This window comes from Stereum hirsutum, assembly GCF_000264905.1.
Source record: "Stereum hirsutum FP-91666 SS1 unplaced genomic scaffold STEHIscaffold_5, whole genome shotgun sequence".
In the NCBI taxonomy this organism is placed as follows: Eukaryota; Fungi; Basidiomycota; class Agaricomycetes; order Russulales; family Stereaceae; genus Stereum; species Stereum hirsutum.
Genome location: NW_006763135.1, coordinates 1,046,935 through 1,063,026, shown reverse-complemented (window position 1 = coordinate 1,063,026; position 16,092 = coordinate 1,046,935). Strand labels below are relative to the sequence as shown.

General features: G+C 52.3%; 5 protein-coding genes across 5 annotated transcripts; 4 read left to right on the top strand and 1 right to left on the bottom strand.

The window, feature by feature from the left end:
• Nucleotides 1-53: 53 nt before the first annotated feature.
• STEHIDRAFT_167412 (uncharacterized protein) lies at nt 54-7,209 on the top strand. Its single transcript, XM_007302686.1, has 12 exons — nt 54-604; nt 666-3,680; nt 3,752-4,077; nt 4,145-4,499; nt 4,558-4,777; nt 4,838-4,960; nt 5,015-5,464; nt 5,529-5,552; nt 5,612-5,766; nt 5,825-5,991; nt 6,048-6,705; nt 6,769-7,209. Exons 1-12 carry the CDS (start codon nt 237-239, stop codon nt 6,869-6,871), a joined length of 5,964 nt encoding a protein of 1,987 aa, XP_007302748.1. The 5' UTR covers nt 54-236; the 3' UTR covers nt 6,872-7,209.
• Nucleotides 7,210-7,668: 459 nt separating this feature from the next.
• STEHIDRAFT_36112 (uncharacterized protein) lies at nt 7,669-8,121 on the top strand (the record flags this gene model as incomplete). The annotated part of the gene is made up of 2 exons (XM_007302214.1): nt 7,669-7,737; nt 7,834-8,121. Coding segments are annotated over 2 exons (357 nt in total), but the record flags the coding sequence as incomplete, so codon positions are not given.
• A 1,745-nt stretch (nt 8,122-9,866) lies between these two features.
• On the top strand, nt 9,867-11,668 carry STEHIDRAFT_55559 (uncharacterized protein; the record flags this gene model as incomplete). Its single annotated transcript, XM_007302342.1, has 10 exons — nt 9,867-10,000; nt 10,077-10,180; nt 10,272-10,305; nt 10,403-10,493; nt 10,558-10,578; nt 10,632-10,717; nt 10,777-10,810; nt 10,876-10,967; nt 11,193-11,330; nt 11,401-11,668. The coding sequence occupies 10 exons, from the start codon at nt 9,867-9,869 to the stop codon at nt 11,666-11,668; spliced, it is 1,002 nt and encodes a 333-aa protein (XP_007302404.1).
• Nucleotides 11,669-11,977: 309 nt separating this feature from the next.
• Nucleotides 11,978-15,211, top strand: STEHIDRAFT_167410 (kinase-like protein; the record flags this gene model as incomplete). Its single annotated transcript, XM_007302685.1, has 7 exons — nt 11,978-12,117; nt 12,189-12,897; nt 12,967-13,140; nt 13,206-13,396; nt 13,478-13,560; nt 13,674-13,823; nt 13,883-15,211. 7 exons carry the CDS (start codon nt 11,978-11,980, stop codon nt 15,040-15,042), a joined length of 2,607 nt encoding a protein of 868 aa, XP_007302747.1. The 3' UTR covers nt 15,043-15,211.
• Nucleotides 15,212-15,284: 73 nt separating this feature from the next.
• On the bottom strand, nt 15,285-16,083 carry STEHIDRAFT_138514 (uncharacterized protein; the record flags this gene model as incomplete). Its single annotated transcript, XM_007302684.1, has 1 exon — nt 15,285-16,083. One exon carries the CDS (start codon nt 16,081-16,083, stop codon nt 15,295-15,297), a length of 789 nt encoding a protein of 262 aa, XP_007302746.1. The 3' UTR covers nt 15,285-15,294.
• Nucleotides 16,084-16,092: the final 9 nt, after the last annotated feature.

Genomic DNA, 16,092 nt, shown 5'->3' with positions numbered 1-16,092 from the left:
TGGTTGTTTCCTGGGCAGTACTGCGATGCGGGAAGGGAGACCGTCGCCGTTGCGGCAGCTTTAGAGCGACCGGAGAATGCCGCGTGGGGAGAGCGAGGGGATGACGGGTTGGGCAAGGACCACACCCACACGTCCGATTCGATTCTCTTCCCAAGCCAGCCAGCCAGGGTCTTCGTCGCTGCCAGCCTCGACAGCGCCCGGCGCACTCTTCTCTCCTTTCTTTCTTCTCGACGGCCATGGCCTCTTCCTCGTCGTCGTCTCCGGCCGTCAACTCTGGCGACCTCGTCGACCTCGTTTCTTCTTCCGCGTCTGCGACCGTTTACCCCTCCGACGATGCCATTCTCGCCGTTCTCCAGGCTCGCTTTAGAGCTGACCTACCTTATAGCAGACTTAACTCATCCCACCTAGTCGTCGTCAACCCCTACAAAGCTTTGGCGAACACCAACGATGTCAGCGCACAAGAGTACGAGGAGCGGTGTTACAAGGACACTTCCCTCCCACTCACTGGCTCCTCGCAACCATTACCACCCCATCTCTATGATCTCGCGGCCAAAGTGTATTTGCTCATGCGGAGGCGGACAGAGTCTCAGGCGGTCGTTTTCCGGTATGTCTCCTTTCTCGCCTTGGCCACTGGAAACCAGCGGGCTTAATGCCGCCACGTTCAGAGGAATCACAGGCTCCGGGAAGTCATTCAGTCGTGACCTGCTCATCAACCAAATCCTTCGACTCTCGACACACTCCAAGCGCGAGTTGAAGCTCGCAGAGCAGGTCAGGGCTCTCGCTCCTGTTCTCGATGCGTTCGGCAACGCCAAGACCCTTCTCAACCCGAACGCCTCACGCCACGGTCGATACTTCGAGCTGCACTTCAATGAGCGGGGTCGTCTCAGTGGCGCGAAGGTTCTCACGTATGGTCTCGACAAATCACGCCTTAATAGGCTCAGTCACGAAGAGCGAACGTACCACATATTCTACCAGCTCCTGGCGGGCGCCACGCCTGCCGAGCGGGATGCGTTCAACCTGGAGGATCCTTCGGACTATGCCCTCCTCGCTTCATCAGGTTGCTATCGTCTTCCTTCAGGGCCGTTCAGCGACGATTCAATCGCTATGGAGGATTTGCGTGTGGCGTTGCGGACGTTGGGTTTCAAGGCGAAGCACATCTCCGCTGTTTTCAGCCTCATTGTCGCCATTCTCCTCCTCGGGAACCTTCAGTTCGGTGACGGCGACTATAAGGACGCCTCTGCCTACGTGGCGAACGTCCTCGTCCTCGATCACGCCGCCCGTTTGCTCGGTGTGCCTTCGGAGGACCTAGCCCAGACGCTGACAAACAAGACGAGTTACGTCCGCAAGGAGCTCTACACCGTTCTGATGAACGCCCAACAAAGCGCAGCACAACGAGATCATTTCGTTCGCGACTTGTACGCCATCCTATTCGCATTCGTCGTTGAGACCGCCAACCACCGCGTGGCCCCGAGCGCTTCGGACCCGCCCCCGCACACTCAGGTCGTGCTCCTTGACCAGCCTGGGTTCCAATCCCGTGGGCCCGCCTCGACTGCTTCGATGATGTTCAATGCTCCTCTCATCCACGCCTACGGTCAGAACGGGTTCGACGAGTTCTGCATCAACTTCCAAGACGAGATGGTTCATTCTTATGTTGTGCGGAATATCTTCGAAGATAGTGTGGGCTACAACGGACACCTCGTTGGCGATGGCATCTCACTTCCAGCCATCACTGTCATGGATAACTCGGCCTGCATCGAGCTTATTCGTGGTGCTCAGCTTAATGAACGGGCGCACAAGAAGCCCGCGGGAATGTTGGGGGTGATGAACAAGGCGTGCTCGTCGTTCAAGTCGGGCAAGAGCGGCGACAAGAGGGACGAGGACCTGCTGCAGGAAATTGTGTCGAAGTGCGGCGGTCATGCATCCTTCGTCGCCAGCACCGGTGCCGACGCGAATACGTTTGGTATCAATCACTACGCGGGTCCCTGCAATTACGAGACCACCGATTTCGTGGAGAAGGACACGGACATGCTGGACTCCGCCTTCGTCACTCTCCTTCGCTCTTCATCCGATTCGTTCGTTTCCAAATTGTTTTCCGGACCGTCACTCGCCGCGGAGAAGCATAGCAAGGACGAAAACGCCATTGTTCAGGCACAGGTCTCCTCGCGGCCGTTGCGTCATCCAACCCCCGTTCCTGCCTCCGGCTCGAGCTCTCCCACAGTGGAGGAGCACCCCCATCTCGACCCTACGAAGGTTTACCCCGTCACGACTCAGCTCAATTTCAACCTTTCCGAGATCATCTCCACTCTCGACCGCACACGACTATGGACGGTCTCGTGTATCCGGCCTAACGACTCTGGTTCCTCCAATTCGTTCGATAAGAGACGAGTGAAGGCTCAGATCCGCTCTCTCCTACTTCCCGACATCGTCGCCCGTCGCAAGACGGAGTATGTCGCCGACTATGAGCAACTCGCGTTCTGCGACCGTTACGTTCCCACTATGCGTGGGTCCGAGGAGGAGCGAATTCGACAATGTGCGTCTTCGAATGGGTGGAAGGAAGGGACGGATTACGTTCTCGGACATAGGATGATTTGGCTCTCGTACGGCGCCTGGAAGTCGGTAGAGGATGTTCTGCGGGCTTCGGAGAAGGACAGGAAGGAGTCGGGCGAGGGCGTGGACGACAGTGAGAGCGCATATCCGGAGGACACTACCGAGTATGACCATCAGGACCCACCCACACCACGACGAGAAGAGTATGGTGACAGTGCCGACGACCTTCTTCTTGCGCGCACTGGCAGCCACGGCACGCAGTATCGTGCTCCCAACACCGCGACCGGCTACGCGGCGGTGGGCTACTCGGACGTCAACATTACGCCCCAGTATGAAGGTGACGGCCAATGGCACGACTACGGCTCGGACAAGAAGGGTCTCACCGATGAGATGCCCTCGACGCCTGCGGCTACGAAGGAGCTTGTGCCTAAAGAGGTGGCGCTCGACACCCCGCCTGTCACGACTGCTCGTAAGTGGTGGCTGCGGGTGTGCTGGCTCATGACTTGGTGGATTCCGACGTTCATGCTCACGTATATCGGTCGGATGAAACGCCCGGATGTTCGGCTGGCCTGGCGCGAGAAGTTCACCATCTTCCTCCTCATCTTCCTCCTGAACTGTTTCATCATCTTCTACATCGTCGAGTTCGGCCGTTTGCTTTGTCCCGATTCCGACAAGGCGTGGAACGTGGACGAGGTGGCCGAGCACACTGGTGATAACGATTATTGGGTTGCGATCCAGGGCAACGTCTACGATATCACGAACTTCGTTAAAGGCCAGCACAGTGATATCTCCGGCGAGGACAGTAACGATTCGGACACGCTTGAGGAATTGGCTGGGCAGGATCTTACGAACTATTTCCCTCCACCACTCATTCTCGCTTGCCCCGACCTCGTCTCCGACGATACGCTCACGCTGTCGTACGCCAACTTTACGGCCACTGTCACTACCGCGGTACATACATCGGGCGCCTTGGCGACGGATTCGTCGAGTAAGCTTTCGGATAGTGATTGGTACACATCGACGTTCCAGCCTGTGATCAAGAAGTATATCAAGGGACCTTTGGTGTACACCAAATCGACCATTGAATCGCAAGCTACGAGTTCCGACGATGATTCTTCTTCGACAGACACCAAGTCAGTGTATCACCTTCATTCGTTCGTTACTGTTGGATCCTAACACATTTGACTTTTCTTGTGGCCTATAGGACTTGGGCCATCTACAACGATCACCTCTACGATCTGACCGACTACTTCTACACCATCGACCAGAACTCTGCCACGACCAGCTATGAGTTCCTCGATTCTTCAATCACCGACGTCTTCCAACAGCAGCCCGGCAATGACATCACGAAAACGCTGAACAGCGTCATGGAATCGATGGACGCCACGACCGTCGCGCAAAACTTGGCTTGCTTGAACAACAAGTTCTATATCGGCGAGGTCGACTTCCGCAAGTCGGCGAGGTGTCAGGTCCAGAATTACATCTTGTTGGCGGCATCGATTATTCTAGCGTCTTCCATGGTGGTCAAGTGTGAGTTACTGATTGTTTTCCATCTCCATTATCACTGGTGCTGACCATCTCTATCCTTTCATTTCAGTCTTGGCCGCGTTGCAGCTCGGTGGCAAACGCAATCCCGAGATGCTCGACAAGTTCGTCCTGTGCCAGGTTCCCTGTTATACCGAAGGCGAAGATTCGCTCCGTCGTACTATCGACTCGCTCGCCAATCTGAACTACGACGACAAGCGAAAGCTCATCTTCATCATCTGCGACGGAAATATCATTGGTAGCGGCAACGACCGCACTACGCCTCGCATTGTCCTAGATGTTCTCGGTGTCGACCCTAAGCTTGATCCTGAGCCTCTCCTGTTCAGGTCGATTGGTGAAGGTTCGAAGCAGCTGAACTACGGGAAGGTTTACTCCGGTTTGTATGAGTTCGAGGGCCATGTCGTCCCGTAAGCTTTTCTCTTTGCTCTTCGTTCTACATATTTTGTCATACTGATTGTATTGTAGATACATGGTGGTCGTCAAAGTCGGCAAGCCGAGCGAACGTCAAAAGCCTGGTAACCGCGGGAAACGTGACAGTCAGATCCTTCTCATGTCGTACCTCAACAAGGTCCACTTCGACAGCCCGATGGCACCTTTGGAGCTTGAGATTTACCACCAGATGCGGAATGTCATTGGGATAGATCCAGCCTTTTATGAGTATATCTTCACTGTTGATGCGGACACTGTAAGTTCATGTTGTGTTTTGTCTTGTTTGCCATGACTGACGAAGAGCTGCCCCATATAGACGGTTACACCCGACTCTATGAATCGTCTGGTCGCGTCGGTCGCCGATGATTCGAGTATCATCGGTATCTGTGGCGAGACGAAATTGGAGAACCCTGAAGGCTCTTGGTGGACCATGATTCAGGTTCGTATAAGCGTTCTTGTCCTTCTGCCCATTTTTTCTGAATTTACTCTCCAGGTATACGAGTACTACATCTCTCACCACTTGTCCAAGGCCTTCGAGAGTTTGTTCGGCTCCGTCACCTGTCTTCCCGGTTGTTTCTCCATGTACCGTATCCGTACCGCCGACAAGGGTCGTCCCGTCATCATCTCCAGTCGTATCATCGATGAATACTCGGAGAACCTGGTCGACACGCTCCACAAGAAGAACTTGTTCTCCCTCGGTGAAGATCGTTACCTCACTACGCTCATGATGAAGCACTTCCCGACTTTCAAGACCAAGTTCACTCCGGATGCCGTCGCGCACACTGTCGCTCCTGAGTCTTGGCGTGTGCTGCTGTCCCAGAGGCGTCGGTGGATCAACTCGACGGTTCATAATCTTTGCGAGCTGGTGTTTTTGCCTGAGTTGTTTGGTTTCTGCTGTTTCTCTATGAGGTTCTTCGTCTTCATTGATCTTTTGGGAACTTTGGTGAGTACTTTTGTTCAATGCAGTGCGGTAACGAAATTTGGCTGATAGTGTCGTTACTTTATAGATTCTTCCGGCTACGGTCGTCTACGTAAGTTGACTTTACTGCCGTTTGAGCGGGTTGAATCAAAGCTAATAGGTGGCTCACAGCTCCTCTACCTGATCATCATTGTCGCCATTGGCGGAGCGGCCATCCCCATCATCTCTATCATCATGATCGCCGCCGTTTACGGTCTTCAGGCCTTGGTCTTCATCATTAAGCGAGAGTTCATGCTCGTTGGGTGGATGGTTGTTTACCTGTTGTCGTATGTATCCTTCCTCTCGCTTCTTGAGATGTTTTCGACGCTGACCCCTCGGCCACAGTTATCCTGTCTGGAGTTTCATGCTGCCAGTGTACTCCTTCTGGTGCATGGACGAGTTCGGTTGGGGTAGCACACGTTTGATCGTCGGCGAGGGTAAGGACAAGAAGGTCATTGTCAACGAGGATGATGTGTTCCACGAGAGTATGATTCCGCTCAAGAAGTTCAGCGGTACGTCTTTTAGTTCGTTGGTTTTGGTTGTTCCATCCTCACTATGTTTCCTTTAGATTACGAAGCCGAGACATGGGAAGGTTCACACCAGGGTGACATGTACAGCAAGCCTGGGTCGCACCTTCCACCTCATTCCAGAGCGCAGTCTCGAGCACAGTCACCGTACGGATCCCAAGCAGGCGATTTCTACCGCGATACAAACGTCATGGACTCCAAGAAGGACCTTCGTAGCCACCCGTCGCAAGGCAGTATGTCTCAGTACGGTGGTCATCAGCAGCCGCCGATGTCACAGTACGGTGCTATGCCTCAACTGCCATTCATGCCTTTCGGTACGGGCTACGCCGGGTCCGCTGCGGGTTCAGATTATGGTGGCCACATGCAGATGGGTATGCCTTACCAGCAGACCGGAAGCGTCTACGGAATGATGCCACCTGGTGGGCCGAGGAATACGATGATGTCGTTCAATCAAAATCCGTTCGGCGGAGGTATGGCTCCAGGAATGGGGAATATGTCTTCAGGGCAGTCAATTGCAGGTGGTGCTCCTCCTTCAATGGGGGGTGGGATGGCGCAACCGCGGATGTCGACGTTCTCGTTGGCGACTTCGGTGAATCCGTTCGCAGGGCCTAGCAACAGCACGGATCCGACGGACGATGAGTTGACACAGGCGTTGCGTAATTATCTCAGCACCCAAGACTTGATGACCGTTACAAAGAAGTGAGTGGCCTTTATGCTGAGACTCTAGTAGTGGCGAAACTGACTTCTTCGATTTTTTTCAAGAACCGCACGCGAGGCTATCATGGCTCGTTTCCCGAAGGCGGACCTGGCCCCACGGAAACAGTTCCTGAACGACTCCATAGATGCGATCCTCCGCGAGGCGTAGAGACACTTTCATCTAGTCTTCTTGCCTTTGTACGAACTTGACGCTGTCTCCCTCGCACACCTATCATCTCTTCCTCTGGCATCGCATCTCTTCTGATGGAATCGTATCGTAATGTATACTTGCATGGACTGTGCCGTCATGGACATCAGACCCTATAATTCCCCTTCGTCATTAGCTCGTTCATTCCGTTGGTTTATGTCCACTCTTTAATTACGCGCGCACCTGCATTTTCAGACACTCATCATAGCTCGGACTTTCTCTCCATCCCCACAACCCCCCAAGTCCCATATTCCACTCCCCATCTCATGGTATATCCTTCTCTTTTCAGCGCAGAACTTTTATCCCTTTCTTTCTCTCTCGGACGCCGCTCTCTACTACTCGATGTACTGCTCGTTTGGACAATGGATAGTTTACGTTCGAACGGTCGTAACTCTAGTCTTATGCTTGTTTCATACCGTTTTCTAGTTGTCCTTCTTGTTGACGCCTTTGCATCGTACTTCTGCATATCGGACGTCGTGTCGCAATAGTACTTAGGAATCGGAATCTGTCGAAGGAATTTATGCAATCTAAGTGGATTATGGATTCTGCCAGTGGTCGTGCCACTGCTGAGGGATTAGAGTGGTGCCACGCCGAGTAAGATGACCGCGAGAGCGATCGGCCCGCGGACGGACGCAAGCAACCTGCGGAACGAATGTCTGGAGGAACGCTCGCTGTCCCGCACCACTTCGTGCACCACAGCTTGTCCCATATTCCCCTCCCACCTCTTTCCCGAGTCAATCACTCTTTAGTCTAGAAATATGCCTGGGCCAGCGATATATATTGTCGCCGTTATTGGGACAGTTGCTGCGGCCTATGCTTTCAAGGAGGTACGCACAGTTTATATCCGTCTGTCATCGGATCCTAGGATGTATACTTATGGACCTACTGGTATCTGGTCAAACAACGTCCATGACGTTCTCTAGTTTGTGTTTGAACCTCATCTTCGTCCGAAGATGGATGCCTGGATGGAGACTATGGAGGCTCGTCTCAGGGAACGACGGAACAGGGGCCGACAGCCCATTGCTGTGCCGCTGACTAGTAGTTCGCGGTCGTCGTCGTCGTCTTCAGGAAATGGTGAGGGTCAAGCGAAGAGTACGAGGAGGCGTCGAAAGTCCTCATTGGACTCAGAATATTCGACTTCCCCGATTGAGCTTGAGAAATTGGCTGCCAGGGAGATGGACGAGTGGAGGAGTGGGGCCGACATCGGTGGGGACCAGTCCGGGCTTAGGTTCAGGCATGGTAGAGGTCCCAGTTCCCTAAGCCGGACGGCGTCTAGCCCTAATATTATCGACGATGTGCGTAATCCTTGTCGAATCCGAGAGAGCTATTGTTTCTTACGATCTGGCGGCTATCAGCAATCCACCTCTTTAATATCGACTCCCGCCCTTGAGCCCTCTACCAGCGAACATAGAGATGTTCTGTTCCACTACCCTAGCTCTCCGGTATTTGGGGCGCAGTCATCCTCGACATTGTCGACTCCAACCGCAGACGAGCCAGGGTTCAACTACCCATCTCCACCACCGAGTACATCCTCGGACACCTTGTCCAGCCCTATCGATCTCCCAGCTGTTCGTACTCCGAGCCCCTCGACTCCTTTGGCCGTGGATCTCACGTACTTAGCTCCTTCACCTATTCCTTCACGTTCTTCTACACCCGACTCTGACCTCCTCGCCTCTTCCATGCTCACATCGAACTATCTCACGCCCCTTGCTGCCCCTCGCTCGATCGCACCCTCGCCTTCACCGTCCCCTAACCGTGCACTCTCTCCTGAGGCGAACTATGATATCCTCTCCCCGACCTCCCCCCGGTCTGGTGCCATGTCACCTTTCTCGGACGTCGAACGTGCCGGGATGTCGAGCCCAATGAGCCCAATGGGAGGCACGGATCTGTTCTTGTCGCCACCGTCCATGATGGATGATCTCCCGAGCGATATGGAGTTCCAGTCGGCGCTGAGCGATGATGAGGTATTCTCGTTGTCTTCCGAGTCGCGCGCTCCGACTGAGGTTGGCGACGAGCAGTTCGAAGTTGGGTCTGATGACAGTGACGATTGGACCGGTGTCGATGACGAAGTTATTCCTCCGCATTAGTCGATGGCATCTTTATTTTGCACATCACGTCGGTCGAGGAGTGTATATCAGGCCTGTACCTTATCTCGCTTTCTGCACCATCCATCTTGGCACTCTGCACTGCACCATTCAGGACTTCTCGTTTCCCTTGTCTTTCCTTCTTCTCTTCCTCGGTATCCATGTCTGTAACATAATCGTTCGCCACGCTCCTAACCTTCTCACCGTAGACACGCTTAGGTATCTGCTCTCGCACACGCTATCTTTGGATACGGCCCTGCTCTTCACGCAATGTACAGAGTCGGTGACTTGGCAGGTTGTCTGGACCGTGGACAGGACTGTGTAGTCTCGTGTTCCGTTTCTTCGTATAGCAAGTTCAGCTTTGTATATTGTCATGTCCTTCTCCTTTATGATCAGAGGTTATGTATGTATTGACCCGGCTCTTTGTTTTATGTTTTTCTCCTGGTGTTTATCTCTTCAGCTCGATCCACTACCTCGTTTTGTACAGTCAACTCGGCTCATAACCTGCCTTATACTTAGAACGGGTGGCACTCACGCCCTATACACGCGTCCTTGAGCCCCTCTGCAACCTATGGTCTTGTCAATGCACAGGAGTGTGATATATATGCTAAAGACATGCTATGTTCTCGTTGCCGTTGATCTTGAAGACAGGATTCCACACATGCGGCCTCAGGTAGGCTGGAGGTGAACCGACGCCACAAGAACGACGCCACACACCGGCAAACAAACACGTTGAAGTAACCGGAAATGCGGGGTACACGATCGTCATTGCTCTCCTCCGTTCACCGAACAACGGGGACGTCAACTCTACACCAAGGTCATCCACTCTCTTCAAACATTCTACCAAACTAAACTCATTTGCACGGTAAATAATGTCCAAGAAAGCGACCTCCAAATCTTCTCCCACCAGCGGCCGGGGCACACAATCCTCAGACTTGTATAAATTTCATCGACCGAAGTTGAACCTGCACGATACGCCGCATCCGCTCAAGCGCGAATCGAGGCAGTGGGTGTTCTGTAGACTCTCCCTGTGCATTTAACACTAATTCATCTTGCTGGTTACATGATATAATTGTGCACAGTGCGCTACGGAACCTCGCGTCCTGTCGCTCGGTGAGGCCAAGTTCGCCGTTACCGTTCTATCCACGGTCACAGTGCGCTGCGGTACTTGTTGCATTATTCGTAGGTGAGCGTCTCTCTATGAACAGTCTTGTATCTTGTGAGAAATGCTAGAGACTTTTCTCCGTTTGATACTGCATTTGTTTGCATGCGTGCAGGCCGAATGGGTGACCTCTACGTCCTCCTGAGTCGGTAGGTACGTTCACTCCCCAGTGTCTCTGTGTCATCATAAATGCAAACTAATCGTGTGATCATTCGTCTGCATTGTCAATGTATTGCTGGAGAATAGACGAGCGGAAACCCTAAGGTCGTATGCCGGAGATACAGCACTACCTGGAGGGAAAGTCGAACCAGACGATAGGACGATCGAGGATACGGCTGTGAGTTCTCAATTTTGTGTTCGCTTTACATTTATTTCGTATTGATTCATTCAATGTTTCTCAGAGACGGGAAGCGTTCGAAGAGGTACGTCCATTATCGTTATTTTGTTAGTATACTATGGCATTTACTCTATACAGATCGGCTTGCCGAGAGACAGGCATAAGGTCCCGCTGCTTTGCGTCTTGGAGCCCTTTCTGGTTGGAAACAACATCCTCGTGACCCCGTATGCCAGCTTCATTCAGCCTTGAACTTATAGGGCCGTTTACTGACATCCCGTTTCAGAGTAGTCGTTCTCATCCTTGACAACACCCTCCGAGTAAATTCTTTGTTCCGTCACCATCTCCTCTATATTCCAATGCTCAAATCGCATTATTTGACTAGCCCATTCTAAACACACCCGAAGTGCACACCCTCTTCTCTCACCCACTCGCTTCGTTTCTCTCCACTTCCGCACCTTTCACCTCCACCACGCCGTCAGCCTCGTCCGCCTCGGGATCAACATCACTGAAAGATGCTAGGGAGGAAGCCTCTGATACGCAGCTAGAACAGGCTTCGTTCGAGCTGTCCTATTATACGTATCGTGATTTAGCTTGGCCACCTGGATCCGGTGGATGGAAGAACGCTATGACGAGGAGACGGTGTAGCAATGACTGTGGCGGTGGTGTTGGGGTTGGGAGTCGAATCCAGGATCAGGATAGAGATGATGGCCATGTTGGAAAGGGTGAAATGCAAGGAGAAGATACCGGTGACGAGAATAAGGAGCATTATATACGGATGCATCAGTTTTTGACTGGAAGGGAGCAGGGAGGTGTTAAACCCGTTTATGGCGTGACTTCGTACGTCTCCCATCCCTCCTCTATCTCACGTACCACATCGAATATAACACCCTTATATTTGTTCCATAAGTGCGATCCTCATCCACATAGCAGCGCAGGCCTATCGCCACCCACCAGCGTTCGACATCCAAGCTCCGAATCAACCCTCGATGCATGAACGAATAGCTTGGGCTCTTCTTCATGTACCACAACTGCGAGAGGCATGTGAGAAGGAGGGTGTTGACCCAGTGTTGGCGGCGGACGGATGGATTAAGGAAGGTAGGAGAGTTGGGAAGGAGGAAAGGAATACTGATAGGGGAAGAAGGAGGAAAAGTGCGGCGTTGTGGGCGAGGTTGTGATTTTATTTGTCCATGTTTCGTTACCCCAAATTTCCACCTACACGATTCATGGATCATCTTCCACGCAATCGTTGATCCTAGAGGAATGTGGCGAGGAAGCTGAAAACTTGACTGTGGCAGTGTGGCGCTAAGACACAAGCGCGTACCACGTGATATGTTTTAGCAAGACGCGTCGGTGTCATGACGCCACGCGTAGGTTCAAACTTCAAAAGTATTTCTAGCAAATGTTCCCTCATTTATGACCACGACGTACCGATAATCACCGCTCCTTGCTCCTACTTTGTCGACTCAACTCGACTTGTTATAATCATGGCTATGGCACTATCGCATCACTCTTCGAATCCGCTCGAGGTCCCGTCGTCCGACGCGCGGAACGCGACATACAAGAGCTCTTATAGGAAAGCTAATGCTAAACGAGGCGTGGTGGACTCGGATGCCCCCGTCATTCGGTGCGTCCTTTCTTCTTTTCTTTCACAATGGAATGTCTCATCCCTATAATGTACGACATCGTCTGTGACAGAGCTCCTGTGACTAATCAACCGAAACCCCAACCACCACGAATGGTCGACCTGGACGAGAGCGAAGAGGAGGAAGATATGGAGGCAGAAGATGCGGAGCCAGAGGCAGAAGTAGAGGCAGAAGCAGAAGCAGAAGCAGAGGAGGAAGACCTGGGTGGTTTCGGAGCTCCTGGTGACGAGAAGATGGAGGAGTGCGAAGAGCAAGACGACGAGAGCCAATCTGGAGACGACGACGAGGACTCCGACCCTGACTCCGATTCTTCCTCTATCGACGAAGAACTCTCCATCCATCTTAAACCCCCAGAAGAACGGGCTAATATCCGTCAAGAAATTGATGACCTTCATGCAGCCATGCCTCGCCTCTCAAACGACTACAAGATCGTAGACAGATTGGGAACCGGTACGTTCTCGTCAGTGTACAAGGCGATCGACCTCCACTATCATGAGAAGTGGCACAATAAGCCGTGGCATGCCAGGCATCCTGTAGAGTCGTCAGCCCACTATCAAAGTGTGGCGCATCCGGAGGATGCGAAGGTCTTTGTGGCGATCAAGAGGATCTACGTGACGAGCAATCCGGAGAGGATTCGGAATGAAATTTCGATCTTGGAGGATTGTAGAGGCACAAGGCATGTCTCGCAGATCATCACGGCGTTCAGACATGAGGACCAGGTCGTCGCTGTTATGCCTTACCATCGGAACGCAGACTTTCGGGTACGTCAGGCAGTTCGTATATGCTCTTGTCATGACTTCTGACCTTTGTCTTGTATACGCATGATGCAGGACTTTTTCAAAGTACTACCGTTAGAAGGCGTCAAAGCGTATTTTCGCTGCATGTTCCGTGCCTTGCGTGACATACACTCGAGACGTATAATACATCGAGACGTTAAGCCAGCAAACTTCCTGTTCGATCCCGAGACTGGCGTAGGGACCCTATGTGATTTTGGCCTGGCATGCGTAAGTCTTGTCACTGCATATATACATCTACCTCTGTCTTGGATCTGACTGTTCTGCGACCATAGCGAATGCCATCTAGTACGAATCAGACATATGGTGTCTGTCTTCATGGACCTCCGTCTCCAGAACACCCACACGGTAAACTACCCGAATTTCGCCGTGATGTGCGTGATAAAATCAAAGAGGGACAACTTGATGCGAGGCAGAGGAGTAAATGGCCCGCAGACAGAGTGGGATATCCAGACAAAGACAATCGGTGCGTTCGAACCTTCTGAATCTAAGATGATGTAAAGCTGATGATCACCCAATATACGTCTCAATTGGCATTATGAGGTAGGCCACACTCTAAAGCCAATCGAGCAGGGACGCGAGGCTTCCGCGCTCCTGAAGTCCTCTTCAAGTGTGGCGAGCAAACGGGTGGTACGTGACTTTGTTTTCTTACCATAGAATTCTTTGCCTTGTGGGGATTGTCGTCGAAGATCTATCCTTCTCTTGTTATCTTAGTGTGGCTGACGTTGTATATTTGCTCTTAGCTATCGACGTATGGTCTGCAGGCATGATCCTGCTCTTCTTCCTCACCGGGAAGTTCCCCATTTTCCAATCCCAGGACGATATGGAAGCCTTAGTAGAAATCGCCACTATCATTGGTTACAAGCAAATGGAGAAGGTCGCAACATTACACAGTCAGTCTATTTTTTACCGCATCTTCCATCGCTCAACGATGATTGACGATACAATTTAGGCCGGACTTTCATCACCAATCTTCCAACGATCAAGAGAGACGGCATGCCTTGGCAAGATTTTGTTGAGCGTCAGACTCCCGACCTACGCATCCCACGTCCTGCCGATCCTCGCTTCTATCCATATCACTCGCGTTCTGAGCCTGCTGTGACACGTATACCTATAGCACCTTCCCATCAAAACTTTTCTTCCTCACAATCTAGTCACGACCGCAACAATGACAGTCGTCCCCCTCGGACGTTAACTTCTCCATCGACTGCCACAACGTCTTCATCGAGGCAGCTCCAAGTACCCATGTCCGCACCCCCATCCACCTCCTCGCGCCGTCTGCCACGAACATTAAACAAGACCGTCACCGTCTCATCGCCACCTCCTCCCTCAGCCAACTCACGGTCACGTCAGCCGCATAATGCCGTTGCTTCATCGTCGCGTGCTCCCTCGTCCTCACCATCGATAGACCCAGAACAAGCAGCGTACGAGGATGATATAGACAACGCGTTGGATCTGTTGAAGAAACTTATGAATCCGGATTCGACGAAGAGGATCACCCCGAGGGATGCGCTTTATCATCCGTTCTTGAGGGAGTATCGATACATTCCGACGCAGTCCGAATTACATTCTGGAGCGCCGAGCTCTTCGTTACCTTCATCTGTTGCTACGGCTAGCCCTGCTACTGTTACTGCCAATGTGGCCTCTGGGCGTAGGGGTCGTGGGGCGGCAAGTAGGCGTGAGGAGGATTCAGAGGGTGAAGGTGAAGAGAATGAAGAGGGTGGAGATGATGAAGAGGGAGGGGTCGAAGGAACATGGCACGCCATCAGCGACGATGAATTCTTTCCTCATCCACCCGGCGAAGGCGTTTGTGCCGCGTGGCACTTCGAGGACGAAGATACAGGGAGTCTTTATGTCAAGATCAGAGTGCCTGCTCCACCTTCTTCTGTTGGTTCTGGGTCTTCTTCCTCTCGGACTGGGCTAAGTAGAAAGGGTAGGAAAAGGATGCGTGGGGATGGGGATGAGGATGGAGAAGCGGACGACGTAGAGTTGAGGAGGACGGAGACCAAGATGAAGAGATTGGATGCAGGAGAGGGTATGGCGATTGGGAGGATGCCTTGTGAGTATCATAGGAATCTGCCGGAGTTTTCTCGTGGGGTTGGGGTTTCTTAGCTGTGTGGCGTACCCTCTTCGATGCGCTAGATGAAGCAGGTATCCTATAGATGGTGTGGTCATCGGCATAGTGGACAATAGGATTTCTACGCAGCATCCATTCCGACTCTCGTACATAGCATTCATTTCTCGGCTTTTTTTACAATTGTAAAAGTAGTGCGGCATCCAAGCATAAAAACATTCGATAGCTACGCCAGTGTAAATAAATGCTACATCATTATGTCGACTAAATTATATTGCCCGGCCAGACAGTCATAACTTCGCCAAAGTCTTCTTCCAGTGAGCCACCAGAGCCCATACGCTGAGCATTCCAACCTGTAAAACCTCATCTCCATTCTCCCAATTCATCAACTCCTGGTAAAATTTGGTGATTTCCGGGTCGCGGTGGTGATAACGTTCGTCTTCCTTCTCCTTCATGAATATCGTCCCCGGCACACTTCCCCGAAAGACGCTCGTCGTTTTATCATACTCCGAAGAAGGTGGTATATACAACGCTCTGCGAAGAGTGTCGGACGTAGCGATCGTTTCTGCGATGAGTACGTGTGTTTTACTCGGTGGACCGTTTGATGGAGGGAACTGGGGCGAAGGATACACCATGTCCAGCTCGAGCGCTATAGCGCCCAAAGTACGACAAACACAAGCAGTATTCGTGAACCATATTTTGCGCAGGCCGAGTAAGGCATCGACGTGGTTTGTCAGGTAGCCTCGGAGTAGCCGACTGGTCAGTCTTTGTGTGAGGCCATGAGACAGCGCTTCGGGGCGCGCACACATGAGCCCCATGTGGATGACTGGGTGCTGGAGGCCGGGTATAGGGAGGAGGACGGAGGAGAGGAATCCAAGGAGGTGACCGGATGGGTCGCTGGCTACGACGATGATTTTATCGTTGAGGCCGTCGTAGACGAGGCATTGGTATTGCGGGAGAAGGTCGGGGGAAGTAAGTCCGAAAGAGAGTGTGGCGACCTCGCGGAGCTTGTCGACGAATGTGACAGTTTGTTGTCGACTCCAATGAAGCCCGGGGCGTTCGTAGTAAGAGAATAGCATCTATGAGCG

Bases quoted from the DNA above. Each gene is read 5' to 3' on its own strand.
- STEHIDRAFT_167412 (XM_007302686.1), top strand. From the start codon at position 237: ATGGCCTCTTCCTCGTCGTCGTCTCCGGCCGTCAACTCTGGCGACCTC. The intron at 4,500-4,557 runs GTAAGCTTTTCT...ATTGTATTGTAG, and splicing joins TTCGAGGGCCATGTCGTCCC to ATACATGGTGGTCGTCAAAG. The intron at 4,961-5,014 runs GTTCGTATAAGC...TTTACTCTCCAG, and splicing joins CTTGGTGGACCATGATTCAG to GTATACGAGTACTACATCTC.